The 21,296-nt window shown below is 46.9% G+C and overlaps 6 protein-coding genes, 1 long non-coding RNA gene and 1 pseudogene across 9 annotated transcripts; 3 read left to right on the top strand and 5 right to left on the bottom strand.

Annotated features, from left to right (window-relative positions):
- The first annotated feature begins 1,232 nt into the window (after positions 1-1,232).
- Positions 1,233-3,059, top strand: LOC136193621 (L-threonine ammonia-lyase-like). Of its 2 annotated transcripts, XM_065982541.1 has the most exons (8): positions 1,233-1,376; positions 1,427-1,708; positions 1,788-1,984; positions 2,039-2,169; positions 2,216-2,364; positions 2,424-2,516; positions 2,579-2,651; positions 2,705-3,059. In XM_065982541.1, the coding sequence occupies exons 2-8, from the start codon at positions 1,522-1,524 to the stop codon at positions 2,886-2,888; spliced, it is 1,014 nt and encodes a 337-aa protein (XP_065838613.1). In that variant the 5' UTR covers positions 1,233-1,376; positions 1,427-1,521; the 3' UTR covers positions 2,889-3,059. The 2 variants fall into 2 exon arrangements, with proteins under 2 accessions (XP_065838613.1, XP_065838614.1); XM_065982542.1 differs by having other exon boundaries at positions 1,233-1,708.
- LOC136193624 (uncharacterized) lies at positions 1,977-2,608 on the bottom strand. The gene is made up of 3 exons (XR_010671399.1): positions 2,414-2,608; positions 2,233-2,355; positions 1,977-2,176 (listed from the first exon to the last, which is right to left on the bottom strand). It is a non-coding gene; the product is annotated as an uncharacterized lncRNA (long non-coding RNA).
- LOC136193620 (non-lysosomal glucosylceramidase-like) lies at positions 3,011-7,938 on the bottom strand. Of its 2 annotated transcripts, XM_065982539.1 has the most exons (31): positions 7,725-7,938; positions 7,569-7,663; positions 7,489-7,508; positions 7,361-7,444; positions 7,235-7,311; positions 7,078-7,183; positions 6,928-7,025; positions 6,782-6,868; positions 6,590-6,732; positions 6,458-6,524; positions 6,358-6,406; positions 6,226-6,305; positions 6,053-6,171; positions 5,926-5,988; positions 5,761-5,798; positions 5,605-5,704; positions 5,334-5,547; positions 5,227-5,281; positions 5,104-5,181; positions 4,901-5,030; positions 4,747-4,843; positions 4,605-4,695; positions 4,517-4,553; positions 4,329-4,458; positions 4,141-4,275; positions 3,982-4,088; positions 3,854-3,929; positions 3,672-3,796; positions 3,391-3,555; positions 3,231-3,341; positions 3,011-3,172 (listed from the first exon to the last, which is right to left on the bottom strand). In XM_065982539.1, the coding sequence occupies exons 1-31, from the start codon at positions 7,918-7,920 to the stop codon at positions 3,092-3,094; spliced, it is 3,054 nt and encodes a 1,017-aa protein (XP_065838611.1). In that variant the 5' UTR covers positions 7,921-7,938; the 3' UTR covers positions 3,011-3,091. The 2 variants fall into 2 exon arrangements, with proteins under 2 accessions (XP_065838611.1, XP_065838612.1); XM_065982540.1 differs by lacking the exons at positions 7,489-7,508; positions 7,725-7,938 and having other exon boundaries at positions 7,569-7,693.
- Positions 7,939-9,460: 1,522 nt separating this feature from the next.
- LOC136193520 (lens fiber membrane intrinsic protein-like) lies at positions 9,461-10,983 on the top strand. The gene is made up of 5 exons (XM_065982427.1): positions 9,461-9,753; positions 9,810-10,152; positions 10,202-10,425; positions 10,490-10,627; positions 10,683-10,983. Exons 2-5 carry the CDS (start codon positions 10,046-10,048, stop codon positions 10,865-10,867), a joined length of 654 nt encoding a protein of 217 aa, XP_065838499.1. The 5' UTR covers positions 9,461-9,753; positions 9,810-10,045; the 3' UTR covers positions 10,868-10,983.
- Positions 10,984-11,890: 907 nt separating this feature from the next.
- LOC136193668 (L-threonine dehydratase catabolic TdcB-like) lies at positions 11,891-13,412 on the top strand (annotated as a pseudogene).
- On the bottom strand, positions 13,084-14,371 carry LOC136193669 (uncharacterized). The gene is made up of 7 exons (XM_065982598.1): positions 14,326-14,371; positions 14,191-14,266; positions 14,011-14,134; positions 13,744-13,908; positions 13,584-13,694; positions 13,285-13,533; positions 13,084-13,229 (listed from the first exon to the last, which is right to left on the bottom strand). The coding sequence occupies exons 3-6, from the start codon at positions 14,047-14,049 to the stop codon at positions 13,453-13,455; spliced, it is 396 nt and encodes a 131-aa protein (XP_065838670.1). The 5' UTR covers positions 14,050-14,134; positions 14,191-14,266; positions 14,326-14,371; the 3' UTR covers positions 13,084-13,229; positions 13,285-13,452.
- Positions 14,372-15,339: 968 nt separating this feature from the next.
- LOC136193667 (fatty-acid amide hydrolase 1-like) lies at positions 15,340-18,040 on the bottom strand. The gene is made up of 16 exons (XM_065982596.1): positions 17,749-18,040; positions 17,631-17,687; positions 17,458-17,568; positions 17,321-17,407; positions 17,187-17,233; positions 16,922-17,128; positions 16,829-16,869; positions 16,650-16,774; positions 16,476-16,601; positions 16,329-16,423; positions 16,177-16,279; positions 16,080-16,120; positions 15,985-16,024; positions 15,818-15,929; positions 15,614-15,759; positions 15,340-15,566 (listed from the first exon to the last, which is right to left on the bottom strand). The coding sequence occupies exons 1-16, from the start codon at positions 18,034-18,036 to the stop codon at positions 15,456-15,458; spliced, it is 1,737 nt and encodes a 578-aa protein (XP_065838668.1). The 5' UTR covers positions 18,037-18,040; the 3' UTR covers positions 15,340-15,455.
- A 474-nt stretch (positions 18,041-18,514) lies between these two features.
- LOC136193928 (uncharacterized) lies at positions 18,515-20,345 on the bottom strand. Its single transcript, XM_065982937.1, has 7 exons — positions 20,326-20,345; positions 20,149-20,278; positions 19,997-20,093; positions 19,851-19,941; positions 19,759-19,795; positions 19,098-19,718; positions 18,515-19,036 (listed from the first exon to the last, which is right to left on the bottom strand). Exons 1-7 carry the CDS (start codon positions 20,343-20,345, stop codon positions 18,515-18,517), a joined length of 1,518 nt encoding a protein of 505 aa, XP_065839009.1.
- Between the last annotated feature and the right edge of the window lie 951 nt (positions 20,346-21,296).

Raw genomic sequence — 21,296 nt, 5'->3', positions numbered from 1 at the left:
ACGTAGCATCAGCTTTCAGGTCAAGTAGGAGTACTCGAACAGCAACGTCAGAAGAAGACCAGCCAGAACGTTAAACGCGTTTTCCTACTAGCACCTAAGTGGGCCTAACGAGTCTTCTAAGGACACGCACGCATTATCTCAAACGCACTGGCATTCCATTCTTTGAAAAAACGCAGCCAAACCACTTGCACAGAAATGAAATTCTGCTCATATGAGAAGCGAAGCCAAAAACGTGAAACAAAGCGCGAATCACTACAAAACCTTTATTGATATCGTAGCCTAGTACAGCTAACAAATAGAATAGTCAATACAGTCCACGCCGCGTATTGCCAACACGTAAATTTCAACAAAAATGTTGACAATGAGCGGCTGTTAATAATAAAACAATAAGGTAAGGAGAAAACGTTTGTCGATCGAAATGGGCTGATACAAGAAAGGCTTCTTGCGCCATTAGGCGTGATAACAATAATTAGTCGCGCGATGATAATCAGAGTGGACGTTTGAGTTTTGACCATAAAAGAAGAAAATGTAAGAAAGCAGAAACGTTGAATTGAGAAGAAAGCGAACGCGGGGCCGAGCCAACGGTGAAGTCTTGACGCTCAGGCTCAACGTCACCCGGGGATTAGCAGCATTGGCCAGTATGACGACAACTTCATCAAGCAACCCGAACTGTAGCTAATCAAACGATCAAACACTTTGCCCAATCTGGCAAAGAGTGCCTGTGTAGTCGCAATTAATTTACGCCACATGCCAGTGTTTACCGGAGCAGATGGTTGCGAAGGAGTGCCGCTAAAGCGATGGTTAACCCATAGCTCAATATTCGATTTTCGTATGTCCATAATTCCTGCCACGTAATCAATAAAATCCTTTTCTTGTTGTTTGAAACGTGGGTGATCGATGCTAGGAAGCCCGATACTTACCTCTGCAGCTTCAAGCATGAGCGCATCCCGCTTTCTCAGTGTAGGCGGAAAGTGCTTCACTATTCTCACCCGCACCTGTGGAATAGCTTCTCGCAAATAGTCTTTCAAAGCCGTCTCAAAAGCGGCTTCATGCCGCTTGTATAGATCCTCAAACTCGTTGATGACGTCTACAAAAACAGTCACTTCTTCATGAGACGATGCCCGAAAAGGTTCCTCAGATGAAGGAGTGCCAGCTTGAGTAAGGAGGCGGATAAGATCTCTTCCAGCTCCCCCGCTTAGGCTGCGTAGAACAGCGCAAAAGTCCGTAAAACTTGGTTCGGGTTCACGAGAAAGAATCGTGTAAAGTCTTCGCGCCTTCCGTTCTTCGGATTCTCGCGCTTCCAGAAGCTCGTGATAGTGATGCTCCTCGATTAACGTCTTAGCAAACAGCTCATCAAGTAGACGGCCACCAAGAAGGTTTGCAAGAAGTGGAATAGCTAGTCCCATTACCGGCCGAAAACGTGTAGACCACAGCCGATCACCCATGGAGAAAAGGAGGAGGACGTCGCGAAGATAAAACGTGCGTTAGAGAAACAAATCCCGGAGCCCCGGCTTCTCGACGATGAGCTTCGCAGTGGACGGCGTCAGCGTATCGACAAAAAGCTTACAGCGTGCGCGAGTTGTTGTGGACGAGAGCCCGTTTACGGTGCGAACGCCTCTCGCGCGAGCCGTCGAGGATCGGCTCGATCCGACGCTGAAGCGACGCAACATCGAACTTCATCTCAAGCTGGAGAGCATGCAACGAAGCGGTAGGACGCCGTAGCGGACCGAGAGTCTCGCTGCCTCTTTTTCCGGTTACGGGAAATTTGTTTACGTGAGCGCTCTTAGGCTCGTTCAAGATGCGCGGACTGGCGAACCAGCTGGCGCACGTTCCCCCGTCCGTTCTCGACGGAAGTCGCAAGTTAGTGACGATGTCGGCGGGGAATTACGGCCGAGCCTTCGCCCAGGCGTTGCGAGCCAATCGCCTGCAAGGCGTCGTATGCATGCCGGAAAACGCGCCAATAAGTCGCGCAGAACTAATCAAGGTATTTTACCAAACTCTCTTACCTATTTCCTGGTCTCATACCACGCCCACGCAGAGTTTTGGCCTCGACGTCGAACGTATGCCTGCAACGGAATTGATGACTGCCGTCAATCGTCACGTCGAAGAGGATGGCATGACTCTGTTGCATCCCTTCGACGACGTTCATCTGATGCTGGGTTACGGCAGGTCTGATCTTAATAAAATCATTATTTAATTAATCATTGACTCTTAGTTGTGGATATGAGATACTTGAAGATGTTCCTGATGCTGATGTGGTGGTCGTCTGTTGCGGTGGCGGCGGTCTCGTGTCTGGAATAGCGGCGGCTATTAAACTGTCCGGAGGGGAAAAATGCCGAATATTTGCCGTCGAACCTGAGGCAGGTCGGTCACACCGAGATTAAATAATCAATATAATAATAAATAAAATTACCTGTTTGTAGCTCCTTCAATGTATTTGAGCTGCAAGGAAGGCAAGGCGGTTTCTATCACGCCCAAGAAAACGATTGCAGCTGGATTGGCTCCACCATTTGCAGGTGAAACTGTTTGCTCTTCCTTGAGTGAGTGAGTGAGTGAGTAATAGGCTCTCCTATTTTAGGTAAAAATTGCTTTGAGTTTGTAAAGCGTTTTGTCGAAGACGTGGTCCTAGTTACGGACGAGCAAATTCAACAGTAAGAACGAATGACGGAATAAATTCTGATTAATTATTGGATTTTACTTGTAGTGCTGTTCAAGTCCTATTTGGCGCTGGGCTCGTTGCTGAGCCGTCAGGCGCGGCGGCAGTGGCGGCTATTCTGTCCGGCAAGATCCCCAATATTGATAATTGCAAGGTCGTCGCTGTGGTCACCGGGGGCAACGTCACGCCTAAAGAATTGGCTGACCTAGTTCCAGAAAAATTAGAAAAGTAATACGTACGTACCTTATTTGATTTAATTTTGAAATATTTTTTCTACGGGGGCTCTCGTTCTAAAATCATGTTTACCTTTCATTGATTGATTGATTGTAGAACGCAGCATGGGCGCCTGACTGATACCTTGTAACGTGAATATAAAGTAACATCAAAAAATAAAAGAAAGAGATGAGAAGAAAAATTGGTGTCGTCTGCTAACGCTCATCCAATGTTGATCGTAATAGCCTCGCTAGCATGCACGGTCACTGGAGCCGTAAAAGCCAAAGTCAGCACACCCTCATTCTAAACACGAGTTAGTTAATTAAACACCAGCCTATAGTAAAATGCGTTCAATAGATACCTGGGAAACCTTGGCCTCCACTGGCTTGTGAGAAACCGTTGCTGTAGCAGCAGAAGCAGTTGATTTAATCTGGAGTCGGTTCAGCACGAGGTCCCCTTCAGTTACAGAAACCTAGAGAACATTGCCATTTACACTGACTACAGATAACGTTAAAAATGACCTGAGCGGTTCCCGAGGCGAGATTCGCGTCTCCAATTTGCACGTACTGGCCGTAGCACGTCGCCAGAATGAAAAACCCTCGGTAGTTCGTAAACGTCAATCGAGGTGCAAACGACAAATTCACAGCAACGGCTTTCACGTTCAGAACCGAAACAAAGCTCCACGTCTACAACACAAAAAACGCATTCCCTTGATTAATTAAATACTCAATTAATTAATTAAATACTCAATTAATTAATTAATTAGAATAAATAATTATTTAATTCTCTAAAGTAAACATACGATTCCGGACGCGACTTCGAAGAGCTGAAGAGCGGACATGGGTCTCGAGTAGTGATCCCCACATTCGATTTCATTCCACGGACTGCGTCGAGTGCCGTCGTACTTCGCTCTAGCCTCAGTAAGAACTACGTCACAACAAACTCGGATACCAACAACGCTTAGCAGAAACTTAGTCTACGAACCTTGAAGGAAGACGTCATTCAGGCCGGCGTACAAACACTGAGCAGCGAACGGATACTCCAGACCCGTCCAAGCACCCTGCACCCACGCCAAATAAAAGACCACTTTTTTCTCACGAATAAATGCGTACCTCTGATGAATAGCGAACGGCGTTGGTAGGCACTTTTCCGTCTGGCCAACGTTCGATGAACATCCCAGCATCACGTTGGTCAAAGAACGGGCGAGGAGACTGCATCTCTACGCGATATCATCATTCATCGCAAGCGTACACGTGTCTATGATATCTCACTTGGATCGAACTCCGTGACGTGATTTTGAGTGAACGTTGCCTGGAGCGACGACTTCACGTGGTCGATAGGCAGAATGTCGCCCAAGTTCAAAGCGCGAGCCCACCACCAGCCCATCAACGCGTCCGCGTGAGTGCCTTGATAGATAAAAGATTTTGTATATACATATAGGTACAGTGGTATGATTAACCGTCTCCCATGATGTCAACCGCGTGAGTTGGGTCGACGACTTGGGTGTAGTATTTTCCGTTGGTGAAGCAGAGTTTCTCCAGCGCCTCAGATCCCATTGCAAAACGATCGTGATAAGCGGAAGCCGAGGCCTTACGTAGAGAGAGAGAGAAATAGCATAAGGCAAGTAGTACTCAATAAAATACATACGGTGTCGCCTTGAAGCTTGGCCATTTCCTCAGCGGCTCTAGATAAAATAATTAAATAAACAAATAATTGAAAAAGCGATGCTACGTACCTCAATGCGCAGAGATACTGCGTTCCAATGAAGGTATTCACGCCGTATATAGCACAATCGTACGTGTTGGGTTGAGCTCCTCGAATGACGCCTAAAGGTGGGTAATTGGCTATTAATAATGCCCAAACTATTATTTACAAACCGGCTCCGTCGTCCAGTTCATCCATCCAACGCTTCATCACTTTTTTCACTTGGTGCCACTGCTGATCGAACCACTCCTTCGGTGCGCCTTGCAAAACCTGAGAACTCACATTCGCCAATGTGCGAGGTGGAGCCTCGAATTAACAGAGACTCACTTCTCGATAGGTCTTGTTCACAGTTCCAATTTCGCCGTCGACGCAAATCATCCTCGACGACGGGTCGATCTCTGTGTAATCAGGCCAAAATGTCCATTGCCTTCGCAACTCCAAAGGAACTGTCGTTCGACTGAAGAAAAGAAAATCAATGTATTAAATTGAGAGTACTACTGAACATGTTATTACAGTCGCAGGTTGCTTACCTAGGAATAATAGCATTGGGAGACAGCTGCTCCTGCAAGTCGATAGCTCTCATAGTCCTCTCCAAGTCAGGCCAAAGTCTAGAAAAAGACATGTATGCGACTCCCCAATCACTCAATGTTTACCTCGACAGAGTGAACTCGTAGTTCCACACATGTGTACAATTGAGAGGACAGCAACCTAGTGTGAACAATATGTACGAAGTTCACCCCTAGCACTCACTAATGCTTACCCCCCGTAATTTCGCCTCCACCGCCACCACAGCCTTCGAACGCGTAGAAGTTTCCGTCGCCGTGCCACATGCACGTGGGCGAGTTCAGAACGGAGACGCGTCCGGCGGCACTGTCGATCAGTTGCCATGGCAACGTAGAATTAAACATTGCGTCTCGAAACGCTCGCGTTCTGGAGGCCAGCGCGACCACGTTGGTGACAGCGTAGTCGAGAACCTTAATTAAAAACAAATGCCTAAGATATGCAAGATTGTCTAGCTTTTTAAAAAAAACCTTTTCAATCGTAGGCCAAAAGGTGGCGTATTGATTTCCTAAGTAGAAGTGGGTTTTTTCGTCTTTGATTCCAAACTGAGTTTGACGCCAATTGACGTATCTACGAAGAGAGCTTCCAAAGAGGAGATCAAGTGAGAGTCAACGTGCAATTAATACCTGTGCGGAAAATGCCACGCAAGCAAAAACGTGAAAGTCTAAGGAAACAAAGGCCAAAATAGCTAGTATGCACAGACTCTTATTCTAAGAAGCAAAGGTCTATTATAGAGACTTTAGTATAAAGAGAGCATGTACTACGTAGTGGTGACTCCTTAGAACGCTCACCTCAGCCTTTTTAGGCCCAACTGCTTTTGTCAGTGAAAGAGCTCCATTCCAAGTTTTCCCAGCCTAAAGGAAATAAATAAATAAATGTCTTATATCAGACGTTTGTCAGACGAGAGCGCGTCTTTACTGGTGAAGGTCCAGTTGATCCTGCTGGAAGCTTTCCCGTCTTAGAAAACGAAGCCCACAAGTCCTTGACGGCATCGTATTGAGGAGTCGCGCCCACTACGTCACCAGTGTCATGCAAAACTAAGAGATAAAAAGAATTAGTACTAATCGAGGCAAGAATGCATTCTAATTTACCTGCCAAAGACACGTGACCGTTCTGGGAATCCGTTGCAGGCAACGATGGATTCATCATATCCAAAGCAGTGTATCCAGCACTAAACGTATATACAATCGTCCAAAAAATAGACAGATAACAGCCAAGGTTACGTTTTCGGTATGACAATATTCGTATTTCCACCGTAGGCACTCTCCTCAACTATGATTGAAATCAGGAGGAAATCTTCATAAGAAGGTGAGATACTCGAACCTTCATTTGCAATGACTTTCATTCCATCCCAACCGGCAATATTCTGCAGGGAGCCGAGCAAAGACACCTGAAAAGAACAACATCATAGCACACCTACACACAACAATAATTATTTCTCTAAGCTAATATTACTTCAACTGTGCTCGTTGTCGGATTGGTGACCGTGTAATTGAATATGATCACCGGCAATCCGCTGTCCTTCGAATCCAGAGGAATGCTAGGACTAAACGCCTCAGCGTGAATCTGAACCGGTATGTCAGGCGACGTGTAGTCAACTGTCAAGTGCATAATTAGAAAGATATATAGCTAATATTATCGACTAACTTTCTACTGTAGGAAATTTGGCTGTGATTTCGATTGTTTCGATTCCCGGCAAAGCAGCAAGTAAATCCTTCGACGCTTGAGGAATAACTAGACAAAAAAATTAATAAACAATATTTAGGAACGCGTTTGTGGACAATGCCTTTTACCGTGATCTGTAACGCGATACGCCGGCTTGAATCCCTGCTTGTTATAGAGAGCGGGAGACATGAGAACTGCCGCTGTAGACGACGTTCCACTTCCGACTCTAATACAAGAAAAGAACTTGATAGATAAATAATCAAATTTCACAACGTTACCGAATAGCGAAAAATGAATCTGGAACGTGAGCTTTGTGATTGATTGAATTGCACACTTGCCATTGACGGAGTCCCCCGTCACCAGCCACAGAAATGCATCCTCCACCTGAGAATAAGAGTATCTGTCTGATAACTATGACTCCTCTTTTCATTCTACCCAAAGCGCCGAGTGGAAACGTTGCGGCCATCAGAGCGTCGCCTGAATATTTGTACTCATCAGCCGTTGGATTGACGCTGTCGATAAAAATGCGATACTAAGAGAAATAGGGACTGGGTTGCTTACACTTTAGGAGGTGGAGTCACGTCGTCAAAATCGGTCTTTGGACCAGGACAGCAAGTCGATGGAGACTCTCCACAGCAAGAGGACCTAAATAAAAAACTCAGTTCGCTGTCACGAGCTTGTGCACTTGCCTTCCAATCGACCTGGTGTCCTGAAAGACAAAAGAAAAGAAGCCTTACGACTAAGCAAGGCAAGTTCTACTCGACTTCACCTTCAAACGAGCTTCCAGATGCATGACAAGAGCTCCCATTTGCTCTTCGCCGCTCACGCGAAGCGCTTCTCGCCATTCCAAGTCGCTGTTGATCTGTTACCGATTGGGGGGCCCCACCTGTCAAGCCCGGATCAACTGCGATCGAATCCCTTACAGTTACTGCATCGTCTTCATCGTCAATGTAGTAAAATGCGAAGCTATCTTCTCTGCGCAGGTGCAGGATTTGAATGAGCTGCCGTTTCACCGATTCGACGAGCAGATTCCAGCCAATAGAAACGTCATGAAATTGCAAGGCGAAATCGCACTTTTTGCCAGAAGCACTTCGACTGCAAACAAGCAACTGCAGACGCATCTCAACTTGAGTACAGTAAACTCGTGACGCGAATAGACGCTCTCGTGTGACAACACGTGCAGTATTTGAGAATGAATAATTAATTATAAGAAATCGCCAGGTCGAACGTTTATCTTGGTTCAACTCTATATGCAACGTGCGCTATATATGAACATAATTACGCGATTTTCACATCTCAAGGAGGTGCGTTGCTCCACTGCATGGTGTCGCTGAAATCCTACCATGAATAAAGTCACTTTGGGCTGCTTTGCTGTCGTTGTCATCAACTTCACCCCCTGAATTGCGTCAGTCTCGCCAGCGGTCTTTGGTTTTCTGACATTCCACGAGGTGCATTTGTACTGTACTACTGATAACTTTATCGATTTCTCATTTCTCCGTTGTAGATGGGTTATATGCCGTCCGAGCCTTTGCTCTTGCATCCGTTCTTCTGTCGCTGCTCGTTTTCTTGTTGCTGGCAGTCACCTTTGCGAATTCCGGGACATGGTCTTCGAAGAGGCGCTGCAGTCTCGGTAATTCAAGGTAAGAATTTCTCCACAAGAATGTCTTTTTTCGTGTGCGCGTACACTTGCGTTTCTATAGCTCTTTTCTATACTATCTCTCTGACTGTCTATGCTGCAGAGGCACCACAGGAAGAAATCGTTTCACCTGGCTTCGTCCTCGGCTGGTTGGCCGTCCCTGCCTTCATTGCTGAAGCCCTTTATTTCTTGTACGTAAATCGTCGCCTCAGCATGGGCGGCTACAATGAATTGGCCTGATGACTCTATCGTTTCTGATTGTTTGCGTGATATGTGCACTTTCGAGTGCTTTGAAGGATAGTATAGGAACGCTACGGAAATTGCTTCGCCGTTTACTTTTGGCCAATTAAACTAACTCGTTGACCTAGAATCTCGTCGCCTCTGGGTGCAACGCGACAGAAGTGTGATCACCACTCGTCTTTCTTCCCTGTAAATGTTTGAATTGAATGGGGAGAAACGAGATTATTCTTTGACCTCCGTTGTGCATATGTATACCTCATCTTTTAGCTAACTAGCACCAGCACGAGAACACATAGATACGAGCTCCAGTCACGTCAAAATCGGCGTGATTAATTAATTAATGACTAATATGAAAAGGTAGGTGTCGAGGACAAAGAGATCCAAGAAAAAATACACGTCCTTCGTCACCAGCCACAGCGATGGAACCTCCACCTGTGGCGAAAAATTCGACAAAAAGATTCCAGCCGATAGAAGCGGCATGAAATTGTAAGGTGCAATCGCACTCTTTGCCAGAAGAACGAACGAGCAACTGCAGACGCATCTTAAGCTGAGTAAACTCGTGACGCAAATAGACGCGCTCGTGTGACAACACGTGCAGTATTTGAGGAATAATTAATTATAAGAAACCGCCAGGTCGAACGTTCCTGTGCATGAAGCCGTTCTCGTTGAGAAATTGGAATCTACCGGTTGATTTATCTATGATCTATTCTTGTATATCTCTGAATCTAGCTGCAACGTGCGCTATATATGAACATAATTCCGTGATTTTCACATCTCAAGGAGGTGCGTTGCTCCACTGGTGTCGCTGAAATCCTATGTTCAAAGCGGTTGCGCAGAGTTGAACCATGAATAATGTCACTTTGGTCTGCTTCGCTGTCGTATTCATCGGCGTTGGCCTGAGCGTCGCCAGTCTCGCCACGCCGTACTGGATACAACTTAACTTCAGCTTTAATGTCGTTTGTGCTTTTGCTGTTGCATCCGTCGTTCTTTCGCTTCCGTCCTTTTTTGCTGGCTGTCAACTGTGAAAAAGCGTTGGAACGGTCTCTTCGAGCGAGTGCTTTAATCTTGGCAATTCAAGGTGAGACTTTCTTGACTAATTTCCTCTTTCGTGTGCGTGCACTTATGTTTTTCAAGCTCCTTTTCTATATCATTTCTCTGGCTGTCCTCGCTGCAAAGAATCAAGCCGAACAAGGTCAAATCAAAGGCTCAAACTATTCACATGGTTACTGCTTTCATTGCTGAAGCCGTTATTATCTCGTGCGTAAATTGCTTTAGTGGTCTGACGACTATCGTCTCTTCACCTACCATTTGTCTGGAGTGCTGGCGTGACTATTACCCAAACACGAACGCCACGCCTTCATAATTTGCAAATGTGCACGCATGCGCTTCTATCGTTCAAAAAACACGGAACGTTGAAGGAATCGTCTGCAACGCGCGCTATATATAGATTTCACGTCCGCCAAAAGGAAGTGTGTAGGTACGTGACTCCAGAAGCTGTGATTGCAATCCTACGTCGTCGCATAAAGATACTGGGCAAGTCGAATTATGAAGTCTGTCGTTCTTGTCTGCTTCGCTCTCGTACTCATCGGCGTCGGCCTGAGCGTCACCAGTCTCGCCACGCCGTACTGGCTTCATTGGAACTATAACGACGGCTTTAACTACAGCAGTCGCGGTCACCACGGTCTCTGGAAGTTTTGTGAAAACGGATATTGCTGGACGTACAGTGCCAGAGACATTCCTTACTTTCCAGGTGCAGTTTCATAACGTCACGGCACCATAGATAAACCTATGACGGCACTGTTTCTCCCTTGCAGCATGGTTTAATGCCGTCCGGGCTTTTGCTGTTGCATCCGTCGTTCTGTCACTGCCCGTTGTTCTCTTGCTGGCGGTCAGCTGTGAAAGAACGCCGGGACGGGGTCTTCAAATAAGCGCTAAAGTCTTGGCAGTTCAAGGTGAGAACTTCTGTACAAATGCCTTTTTCGTGCGCGTGCACTTGCGTTTCTACAGCTCTTTTCTATATCATTTCTTTGGCTGTCTATGCTGCAGAGATGCATCCCAGAGACCCCGCTTCATTCGGATACTCCTTCATCCTCGGCTGGTTGGCTGTCGCTGCATTCATTGCAGAAGCCGCTGTTTTCTTGTGCGTGAATCGTCGCCTCAGCATGGGCGCCTCCTACAATCAACTGGTCTGATCACTCTACCCTTTCTTCGCTTACTGTTCGTCTGCTGATTGTTTGCATGAGATGTGTTCGTTTGAGTTTTTTGCGTTGGTTGTAGATATTAGGAACGTACGCTACAGAGATTGCAAGGCTGCGTGCACTTTTCTCTCCATTCAATTCAAAGAAGAGAACGCCAACGCCAAGACATTCTAGTAAAAGTACACGAGAATAGCATGCAAGCACACGCGAGTGCGTACGGCTCGCGATTGCTCGCCAGCGAGTGGATGCACGCGCGGATGAAGGAAGAGGCCAGGGGGCCCCCTCCATGTGCACGTTACGGAAAAATGCAGCGAGGCAAGACAAGCGTATTTCTAACGCCCGTTTTCTGGCGTCAGATTTTCTTGCAAGGCGTTGCTGGTTGCGGCCAGCTTACAGGACCGTCTTCGGTGCGCATTTTGAGTGAAGAACGTTTTTACGCTTACCGATTTTCTTGGTTTTGAGAGGATCATACGTCATTTGACTTGCGGGTAAAGATAAACAGACATTATTAACATTGGCAAGTATGACGACAAATTCGTCAAGCAACCCGAACTGTAGCTAATCAAACGATCAAACGCTTTGCCCAATCCGGCAAAGAGTGCCTGTGTAGTCGCAATTAATTTCCGCATGCAAGTGTTTACCGGAGGAGGTGGTTGCGAAGGGCGGCTATCACGATCCAGAGAAGTCGCTGAAGTACTCCGGACTCCTGGACGCTTACGCCTGCAACACCGGGCCCTCCTTAGCCTTCGCGTTGAAGTTCGCGCGGGTCCTCTTCGGCCTCTGGTTTGAGTAAGGAGGCGGCTAAGATCTCTTCCAGCTCCCCCGCTTAGGTTGCGTAGAACAGCGCAAAAGTCGGTGATGCTGCTCGATTAGCATCTCAGCAAACAGCTCATCAAGCAGACGGCCACCAAGAAGGTTTGCAAGAAGTGGAATAGCTTGTCCCATTACCGGCCGAAAACGTGTAGACCACCGCCGATCACCCATGGAGAAAAGGAGGAGGACGTGGCGAAGATAAAGCGTGCGTTAGAGGAACAAATCCGCCCTCGGCTTCTCGACGATGAGCTTCGCAGTGGACGGCGTCAGCGTATCGACAAAAAGCTTACAGCGTGCGCGAGTTGTTGTGGACGAGAGCCCGTTTACGGTGCGAACGCCTCTCGCGCGAGCCGTCGAGGATCGGCTCGATCCGACGCTGAAGCGACGCAATATCGAACTTCATCTCAAGCTGGAGAGCATGCAACGAAGCGGTAGGACGCCGTAACGGACCGCGAGAGTCTCGCTGCCTCTTTTTCCGGTTACGGGAAATTTGTTTACGTGAGCGCTCTTATAGGCTCGTTCAAGATGCGCGGACTGGCGAACCAGCTGGCGCACGTTCCCCCGTCCGTTCTCGACGGAAGTCGCAAGTTAGTGACGATGTCGGCGGGGAATTACGGCCGAGCCTTCGCTCAGGCGTTGCGAGCCAATCGCCTGCAAGGCGTCGTATGCATGCCGGAAAACGCGCCAATAAGTCGCGCAGAACTAATCGAGGTATTTTACCAAACTCTCTTACCTATTTCCTGGTCTCATACCACGCCCACGCAGAGTTTTGGTCTCGACGTCGAACGCATGCCTGCAACGGAATTGATGACTGCCGTCAATCGTCACGTCGAAGATGATGGCATGACTCTGTTGCATCCCTTCGATGACGTTCATCTGATGCTGGGTTACGGCAGGTCTGATCTTAATAAAATCATTATTTAATTAATCATTGACTCTTAGTTGTGGATATGAGATACTTGAAGATGTTTCTAATGCTGGTCTGGTGGTGGTATGTTGCGGCGGCGGTCTCGTGTCTGGACTAGCGGCGGCTATTAAACTGAATATTTGCCGTTGAACCTGAAGCAGGCCGGTCACACCGAGATTAAATAATCAATGAAATAAATAAAATTACCTGTTTGTAGCTCCTTCAATGTATTTGATCTGCAAGGAAGGCAAGGCGGTTTCTATAACGCCCACGAAAACGATTGCAGCTGGATTGGCTCTACCATTTGCAGGTGAAACTGTTTGCTCTCTTCCTTGAGTGAGTGAGTGAGTAATAGGCTCTCCTATTTTAGGTAAAAATTGCTTTGAGTTTGTAAAGCGTTTCGTCGAAGACGTGGTCCTGGTTACGGACGAGCAAATTCAACAGTAAGAACGCATGACGAAATATATTCTGATTAATTATTGAATTTTACTTGTAGTGCTGTTCGAGTCCTATTTGGCGCTGGGCTCGTTGCTGAGCCTTCAGGCGCGGCGGCAGTGGCGGCTATTCTGTCCGACAAGATCCCCAATATTGATAATTGCAAGGTCGTCGCTGTGGTCACCGGGGGCAACGTCACGCCTAAAGAATTGGCTGACCTAGTCCCAGAGAAATTAGAAAAGTAATACGTACGTACCTTCTTTGATTTAATTTTGAAATATTTTTTCTACGTGCCCTCAGTATCTTACGTAGTTTACCTTTCTTCGTTGATTGTAGAACGCAGCCTGATACGTTGTAACGTGAATAAAAAACGTAAAAAATAAAAGATAGGTGAAAAGAAAAAATTGGTGTCGTCTTCGAACGCTCATCCAATGTTGATCGCGATTGCCTCACTAGTATGCAAGGCCACTGGAGCCGTAAAAGCCAAAGTCAGCACTCCTTCATTCTAAGAACAAATGAAACATCAGCCGATAGGAAAACGCGTTCAATGAATACCTGAGAAACTTTGGCCTCCACTGGCTTGTGAGAAACCGTTGCTGTAGCAGCAGAAGCAGTCGATTTGATCTGGAGTTGGTTCAGCACGAGGTCCCCTTCAGTTACAGAAACCTAGAGAACATTGCCATTTACACTGACTACAGATAACGTTAAAAATGACCTGAGCGGTTCCCGAGGCGAGATTCGCGTCTCCAATTTGCACGTACTGGCCGTAGCACGTCGCCAGAATGAAAAACCCTCGGTAGTTCGTAAACGTCAATCGAGGTGCAAACGACAAATTCACAGCAACGGCTTTCACGTTCGGAACCGAAACAAAGCTCCACGTCTACAAAACAAAAAAACTCATTCCCTTGATTATTTAAATAATCAATTAATTATTTAATTAAATTTAAATAAATAATTATTTAATTCTCAAAAGTAAACATACGATTCCTGACGCGACTTCGAAGAGCTGTAGAGCGGACATGGTCTCGAGTAGTGATCCCCACACTCGATTTCATTCCACGGACTGCGTCGAGTGCCGTCGTACTTCGCTCTAGCCTCAGTAAGAACTACGTCACACAAACTCAGATACCAACAACGCTTAGCAGAAACTTAGTCTACGAACCTTGAAGGAAGACGTCATCTAGGCCAGCGTACAAACATTGAGCAGCGAACGGATACTCCAGACCCGTCCAAGCACCCTGCACCCACGCCACGTTTTTAATAAAAGACCACTTTTTTCTCACGAATAAATGCGTACCTCCGATGAATAGCGAACGGCGTTGGTCGTGCACTTGCGTTTCTACAGCTCTTTTTTATATCATCGCCTTGGCTGTCTATGCTGCAGAGGTACCATTCGAAAGGGGCGCTTCACTCGGATACTCCTTCATCCTCGGCTTGCAGAAGCCGCTATTTTCTTGTGCGTGAATCGTCGCCTCAGCAGGGGCGGCTCCTACGATCAACTGGCCTGATGACTCTACCCTTTCTTCGCTTACTGTTCGTCTGCTGATTATTTGCATGAGATGTGTTTGTTTGAGTTCTTTGCGTTGGTTGTAGATATTAGGAACGTACGCTACAGAGATTGCAAAGCTGCGTGCACTTTTGTCTCCATTCACTTCAAAGAAGAGAACGCCAACGCCAAGACATTCTTGTAAAAGTACACGAGAATAGTATGCAAGCACTGGCGATTGCGTAGGGCTCGCGATTGCTCGCCAGCGAGTGGATGCACGCGCGGTTGAAGGAGGGGGCCGGCCCGGCCGCCATGTGCACTTTACGGAAAAAAGCGGCGAGGCAAGACAAGCGGTTCTCTAAGTAGTAACGCCCGTTTTCTGGCACCAGATTATCTTGCAAGGCGTTGCTGGTTGCGGCCAGCTTACAGGGCCGTCTTCGGTGCGCAATTTGAGTGAAGACTCACACGCGCAATGGCAGACGCGTCGAAGTCGAAGCCGACGCTTCCCCCGCCGTCAAACGCGCCATTCGAAGCGAAAATCGTGTGGAGAAACGTCGCCATCTTCAGCCTTCTCCACGTCGGCGCCACCCTCCTATTCCGACTCAAACTCTACTCGTGCGTTTTCCTACTTTTCTACGCGCTACACGGAGGAGTCGGCATCACTTCCCTACGACTATCGAACGAGCGAATTCGGCCCGGAATTGTTGAACCTGTCGTATTACTTTATTGATTTCTGCATGTGGCTGGGACTGGACTCACCGACGAGATGATAAAGAGAGCGAAAAAGAAAACTGGAAGCCTTCCTGCTTAACTGACGCATGTGTATCACTTACTAGTGACGTGTTCTCATTCTCAGTCGCTCGATGTTTCGACAAAAGTGTCTAAAAAATATTCATCGATACCGGCATCGCTTTTTGAATGAATGAAACTTGTTCCATCGTTCATTTGACGTTCGCTTCGATGTCCTTCATCACTCGAAGGCACATCTCTTCCTGCCATGGACGAGCGACTATCTGGACCCCAACGGGAAGTCCCTCGGCCCCCAATGAGACCTATACTAAGTCCGTTAGGAATATCTAGTGCATGTTCTAGTGCCTGCCTCTCGAACTGCTTCGTCCCACGCGTCGTCGATTCGCCACTTGCGACTCTTCAGGTTCTCCTCGTCGTCTTCCGTTACCGTGGTAACGGGCACGACTCCAGCCGGAAAGTTGAGTATGCTGTAGATCAAGGAGTAGCACGAAGCCGCTGTACAAGACGACGACTATGCGTCAAGAAGACGAAGGATTAGAGGGAGAAACTTTACCTGAAATTTTCGATGACTGTTTGAGGATGGGTGCTGGGATGGCACTGACTGGACAGATGACAGCGTCAACGTCTGCCTTTGACCACTGATCAAGAACGACTTGGATGTAAGACTGAACCGGCGTAACCACAAATAATTAATAAAGAAATATAAGGGTATTTGTATACTTGGCGACATTTTTGCAAGTTCATATAGCCGCAGGCACTCCTGTGAGGAGAAAAACGAGCGTTAGTCACTCACTACCTATGCAGTTCTTTTTTACAATGGTTCTGATGCATTCATGAGAGTGACTATCCTATGTGACTTTTTAAGAAGGCGATTTATAAAGATTTCGAAGTTATTTGCGGCTCAAGACTTACGTCGTAGCCTTTTTTGAATGCTCGATAGAGATATTTGAGAAAAGGCGGAACGAGCAAGAACTTTCGAATCGATTCCAGAGTAGAATCGACCACTTCTCCAGACCTAAACGAAGACGATGACTGCACCGAAATCACCTCTTACTACACAGTACAGCAAATTCACGAAATTCGATCCACCGTCGGCACAAAAATTCTCAAAGTACAACAGACACAGATTAAACGCTGGTGGATGATCCAAGGGAACCAACTAGTTTAGAAAGAGTGAATGCAAAGACGCTCAGCCTCGTTTTCAAGCGCACCTTGTGCCCAGCTGAAGTGAGAGCGTCCTTAGCCACGGCAACCGCGCGAGAGCAAGCCGGAGAGGCGCGCAGTAACCCGTCGAAGTCATAGTACCCGATGCGCAGACGCTCGGCGCTGCCGTAGATCTGCGAGCGCGCGTAACGTCAAGAACTCGGTCTATAGTCTAAGCCTACGTCTTCGCGAAAGGGCATGGGAGGTACGAGCGGATCAAGACGCCACATCTCGGGAACGAGGAGAGCTCGCATGAGCAAGGCGAGACCGTCGACGTCACGAGCCATGGGACCGTTCGTACGAGCGACTATCGACAAAACTCGAGTGAATCCTCTCCAACTCGACGCGCCAAATGACCTACCTCCCACTTGACCGCCAAACGAACTAACAAATCCTCTCAAACTATTAATTTAATTAAAATTTTTAATTAAATTATAAATTTTAATTGAATTACCTGAGTCGGTTCTGCGTCACTTTGAGACCGCATATTCCGCTGAAGTGCGACGGAAAGCGAATGCTTCCCGCAACGTCGGTTCCGATGCCGAGCGGCGAGCCGTGGCGAGCGAGGAGCGCCGCTTCGCCGCCCGTCGAACCGCCGCACGAACGATCGGGACGAATGGGACCGAGGGTTTCGCCGAATATCGGATTGGAGCATTCCATGCTGAAGGGTAAAAAGGAAATCAGAATATTCTCTCTCTTTGGTCAATACTGCTGTGTACGTGAAGAGGCACTGAGGCACGTTGGTTTTCACAAAGGGAATTCCTCCCTGGTGTAAAAGAAAAGGAAGAGTAATGTAGGAATCCAATTGCAGTATCTTCCATGGCAAGCCTATTGCACTCTACTAGAGCTCTACCTGTTTCTTGATGACTTGGACGATGACAGCGTCTTCCTCCGCTGGATGAAAGCAAAATTTACCTAGACCCATTGTAGAGTCGTAACCCTGTTGGAAAAAAAGTCGAAACCTATTAGTCATCTCAAAGACATACGAACCTTGACGTCAATGCTCTCCTTCAGGGATATGGGAATTCCATGCAATTGACCTAAGCCATCTGACGACTTTCCACTGTCAGAGAATTGCTTGTCCAGCTCAGCCGCTGTCGCCTTATTAATAATTATCAACACACCTAAATTTCAATTAATTAATTAATTAATTAAAAACTTACTTCCGCTTCTTTGATCGGTTCGACCACACAATTCAGTTCCTCGCTCACCGTCAACGCCTACAGTGTAGCGGCGACGCAATGGTTAGCAACGCATGTTTGGTCACGTGACGTTCTCTACCTTCGATAGAAACGCTCTGACTGTTCGCACGGCGCTCGTTTCGCCTCTTTTGAGCGCGTCGAGTAGTTCTCTGGCGTCTTTCTGCGTCAATTCGTCGTCCGAATAGCGCTGGACGCGTTCATAGGCCGCTCGACGCGCTTTCTCCACTTCCTCTCTTTTATCGGCGTACAGTTGCTTCGCGCGCCTCTCGGTTAGATAGTCGTCCAGATAGCCTTTGAGGAGCCTTGTCACAAGAACACCGCCCATTAGGGCAGCCAGGAGCGCGGTGGAACGCAAATCGTCGGACATTTTCGCAGTGCGCACGCTAAGTACAGCAAGAACTATTTTTAGGCAGCTGGACACACCATGTGTAACGCTTGCACTGAGAGACCTGGTGTGCATGTGCGTGTTATGTTATTGCAGGGTCTAGCGCTGAGGGCTCCTTAGTGCATAACAACATCAACTTTCCAGTGTAACACAACAATAAACCATGCGTCATACCATGTAGCAGCAGCGACAGAAGCATTAGCTGTGATTCAAGTTTTTGGCTTAAAACACCTTAACTCGTTGCAACTCCAAGTTTCCTGCACGTGGGCGTCGGCTCATCGAAATTCTCGCAACACTAAACGTAAAGCACTCTCACTTCAACCAATATTTAATTACTTGCAGAATCATTATGGTTTGCCGCTGCAGGACCCCTATATAGCTCCCTGATACTACATTATATATATATATATGTATATCTACGTACTGTACTTATACAGTATGTTTGGCTCAAATAACTAAACTACATCTTACCGATTCGGTCGCGAAAACAAATTGCCTCCAACTTGAGAACAATCTCGTCAAATGTAGGCCGCCGAAAGGGACTTATTTGCCAGCATGACTTAGTGAGCTCTATCATATCTTCATCGCAATAGGCTGGAAACTCGGGACGAAGTTCTTCTCCAACGACTCGATCCAAAATATCTCTCACTGTGACGCCCGGTTTCAATTTATCAAAGTAAGGATGCTTCGCCGTTTGGATTTCCCACAAGGCAATTCCGTAGCTGTACACGTCCACCGACGAGTCGTAGTTCCTTCCTCGAATTATTTCGGGTGCTCTAAAAAGAGCTGTGCCTACAGCCCGTGTTCCTCTCGCATTTCCATCACCTTCGATCTTAGGCACGAGTTTCGAGCATCCCAGATCGGCCACTTTGACGACTCCGCGATCGCTGATGAGCAAATTGTCGCACTTGAGATCGCGATGCATTTGGCCGATTGCGTGCAGATGACGCATACCCTTAGCGGCGTCGAGAGAGTATTTGACCTGCATGAAGGTTTCGTTCCATTTGCGTGTGGGCATAGTTGGCGTCCAAATCGTGGCGCACCGATCCCCGTTCCATGTACTCGAGCACAATGAATGGCTTGCCTTCGACGTTCATTCCGGTCCCGATGAACTGGACGATGTTGGCGTGAAAGATCGATCTTAGAAGCTCACTTTCGTCGTTGAAGTCTTGCAGTTGTTCGTCGGTGCAATCGTCGGCTTTGATTTTGAGCACTTTGACGGCGACGATTTGATCGCGATACTCGGCGCTCCGCACCTCGCCAAATGACCCATATCCAATAACATTCAAGAAGACAATCTCGACGTTGTCGACCGACCAAATGTTCGACAGTTTCGTCAGTGTTTTCTCTGCTTGATTTAATACTAATTGTGTTTCTTGCAATTGTTCCTCTTTACTGTATGCCACCATCTGATGTCTTCTTATATTTTTGACGCAGTAGACGACCGCAATAAGTACAAGTATCATTGCGACTATTCCTGATCCGATAAGAAACTGCGTAGGATATTGGCAGTTTGTTCCCGTAAATCCAGAATTGCACTTACAAACTGTTGTGTAGTCAGAGCGAGGTATGCAGTAGCCGTGGTAACAAGCATTTGGATCACACGTACAATTTTTGATCGACGTTGAGCCATTTGCTGCTGTTATCAATTTGTTGGGACATTCCTTACATCGGAGTGCCCCTGGTACTCAATAAAATACATACGGTGTCGCCTTGAAGCTTGGCCATTTCCTCAGCGGCTCTAGATAAAAATAATCCAATAAATTTTTAATTGAAAAAGCGATACTACTACGTACCTCAATGCGCAGAGATACTGCGTTCCAATGAAGGTATTCACGCCGTATATAGCACAATCGTACGTATTGGGTTGAGCTCCTCGAATGACGCCTAAAAGTACGTAATTGGCTATTAATTAATAATGCCCAAACTATTATTTACAAACCGGCTCCGTCGTCCAGTTCGTCCATCCAACGCTTCATCACTTTTTTCACTTGGTGCCACTGCTGATCGAACCACTCCTTCGGTGCGCCTTGCAAAACCTGAGAACTGACATTCGGCCAAAGTGTAAGCCATACTAAGGTGGAAGAGACTCACTTCTCGATAGGTCTTGTTCACTGTTCCAATTTCGCCGTCGACGCAAATCGCCCTCGACGACGGGTCGATCTCCGTGTAATCAGGCCAAAATGTCCATTGCCTTCGCAACTCCAAAGGAACTGTCGTTCGACTAGAAGAAAAGAAAATCAATGTATTGAAAGACCACTGAACATTTACTCGACAAGAAAGAAATGCATTCGCATAAAGAGCATTGCAGAAAACGAGCAGAAACGTTGGAAACGATAGCACGCGTTTACAAAATCCAATATCACGTGATCAAAAACCACCAATTATTAGTTACTTCATAAGAAACGCGGTTTTAGCGGCCGTGTTTGTCGATTAAATAATTCACCGACCTATAGCATCAAATTCGACTGCTAGAGGGTCGTAGCGATGATCTGGGTCTAATAAATCAAGTTAATCAACAACGAGAAAGAGTGTGAGTCGTGGTCATATAGATGCTAGCCAACCGGCCTTGTGTATACATGTATATCGAGTCAACGCTAATCGTAGCAGTAAGTCATGATGATATCGTTCATTTGTCAGGCGTTGTCACGCGCAGCAAAGTGGTCTAATCGGAGCAGCATGATGCCGTAATAATAGGACCAAAAAAGTGAGAGCGGCATGTGCAGCTAATTGATTAGCAGTTGGGTCAGTGCGACGCACATACCGGACCAAAGGCAGTTCTGCACTTCAGTCTATCCAACAAAATGCAACTCGCTTGGCGGCCGTTTCGAGACAAGAAAGTTTTCATAGATAGAGACATCAACGAAAATCTGAAGAAGACGCAGTTTTCTCATTCCTCGATCCAAGACAACGTCAGACTGAAAGAACACTTTGATTCGCGCCAGCTTCCGACGACATGCAAACCATATATACGTCATTCGGCTTCTCGCAGAAATTGCGTCGCTTATTTCCTTAGAATATCTAAGCGAAGGCCCGTAGAGCAATCGGATCAATGTTAGTGATGGAAAGAAAGATGCTTTCACTTTTTTGTTTGCCCAACGAAAACGATCGAGTAATTAATAACAAACTGTTTAGCTACGGTACAATATAATAAGAAGTGAAGTTCGTAAAAGCTGTCCCTATACCATGCAGCATTGAACTGAATATTTCAGTAGCCGAAATAGACCGTAGTTGCATGTGCA

Source organism: Oscarella lobularis, chromosome 12, assembly GCF_947507565.1.
Source record: "Oscarella lobularis chromosome 12, ooOscLobu1.1, whole genome shotgun sequence".
Taxonomy (NCBI): Eukaryota; Metazoa; Porifera; class Homoscleromorpha; order Homosclerophorida; family Oscarellidae; genus Oscarella; species Oscarella lobularis.
The sequence above is the reverse complement of the archived record's forward strand: the minus strand, read 5'-3'. Positions and strand labels throughout refer to the sequence as shown.

Coding starts and splice junctions, on each gene's coding strand:
- LOC136193669 (XM_065982598.1), bottom strand. CDS start 14,049: ATGTCCGCTCTACAGCTCTTCGAAGTCGCGTCAGGAATC. Junction 13,695..13,743: donor TCGCCTCGGGAACCGCTCAG/GTCATTTTTAAC, acceptor AATGTTCTCTAG/GTTTCTGTAACTGAAGGGGA. Junction 13,534..13,583: donor TGGAGGCCAAAGTTTCTCAG/GTATTCATTGAA, acceptor ATTTGTTCTTAG/AATGAAGGAGTGCTGACTTT.
- LOC136193667 (XM_065982596.1), bottom strand. CDS start 18,036: ATGTCCGACGATTTGCGTTCCACCGCGCTCCTGGCTGCCCTAATGGGC. Junction 15,930..15,984: donor ACTTGCAAAAATGTCGCCAA/GTATACAAATAC, acceptor ACGCCGGTTCAG/TCTTACATCCAAGTCGTTCT. Junction 15,567..15,613: donor GGGACGAAGCAGTTCGAGAG/GCAGGCACTAGA, acceptor GACTTAGTATAG/GTCTCATTGGGGGCCGAGGG.
- LOC136193621 (XM_065982541.1), top strand. CDS start 1,522: ATGAGCTTCGCAGTGGACGGCGTCAGCGTATCGACAAAAAGCTTACAG. Junction 1,709..1,787: donor GGAGAGCATGCAACGAAGCG/GTAGGACGCCGT, acceptor GAGCGCTCTTAG/GCTCGTTCAAGATGCGCGGA. Junction 2,652..2,704: donor ACGGACGAGCAAATTCAACA/GTAAGAACGAAT, acceptor TTTTACTTGTAG/TGCTGTTCAAGTCCTATTTG.
- LOC136193620 (XM_065982539.1), bottom strand. CDS start 7,920: ATGCGTCTGCAGTTGCTTGTTTGCAGTCGAAGTGCTTCTGGCAAAAAG. Junction 7,509..7,568: donor ATCTGGAAGCTCGTTTGAAG/GTGAAGTCGAGT, acceptor TTTGTCTTTCAG/GACACCAGGTCGATTGGAAG. Junction 7,026..7,077: donor GATTCATTTTTCGCTATTCG/GTAACGTTGTGA, acceptor TTCTTGTATTAG/AGTCGGAAGTGGAACGTCGT.
- LOC136193928 (XM_065982937.1), bottom strand. CDS start 20,345: ATGCATTTCTTTCTTGTCGA. Junction 20,279..20,325: donor ATGCATTTCTTTCTTGTCGA/GTAAATGTTCAG, acceptor CTTTTCTTCTAG/TCGAACGACAGTTCCTTTGG. Junction 19,942..19,996: donor CGAACTGGACGACGGAGCCG/GTTTGTAAATAA, acceptor ACGTACTTTTAG/GCGTCATTCGAGGAGCTCAA.
- LOC136193520 (XM_065982427.1), top strand. CDS start 10,046: ATGTGCACGCATGCGCTTCTATCGTTCAAAAAACACGGAACGTTGAAG. Junction 10,153..10,201: donor CGCCAAAAGGAAGTGTGTAG/GTACGTGACTCC, acceptor CGTCGCATAAAG/ATACTGGGCAAGTCGAATTA. Junction 10,426..10,489: donor AGACATTCCTTACTTTCCAG/GTGCAGTTTCAT, acceptor TCTCCCTTGCAG/CATGGTTTAATGCCGTCCGG.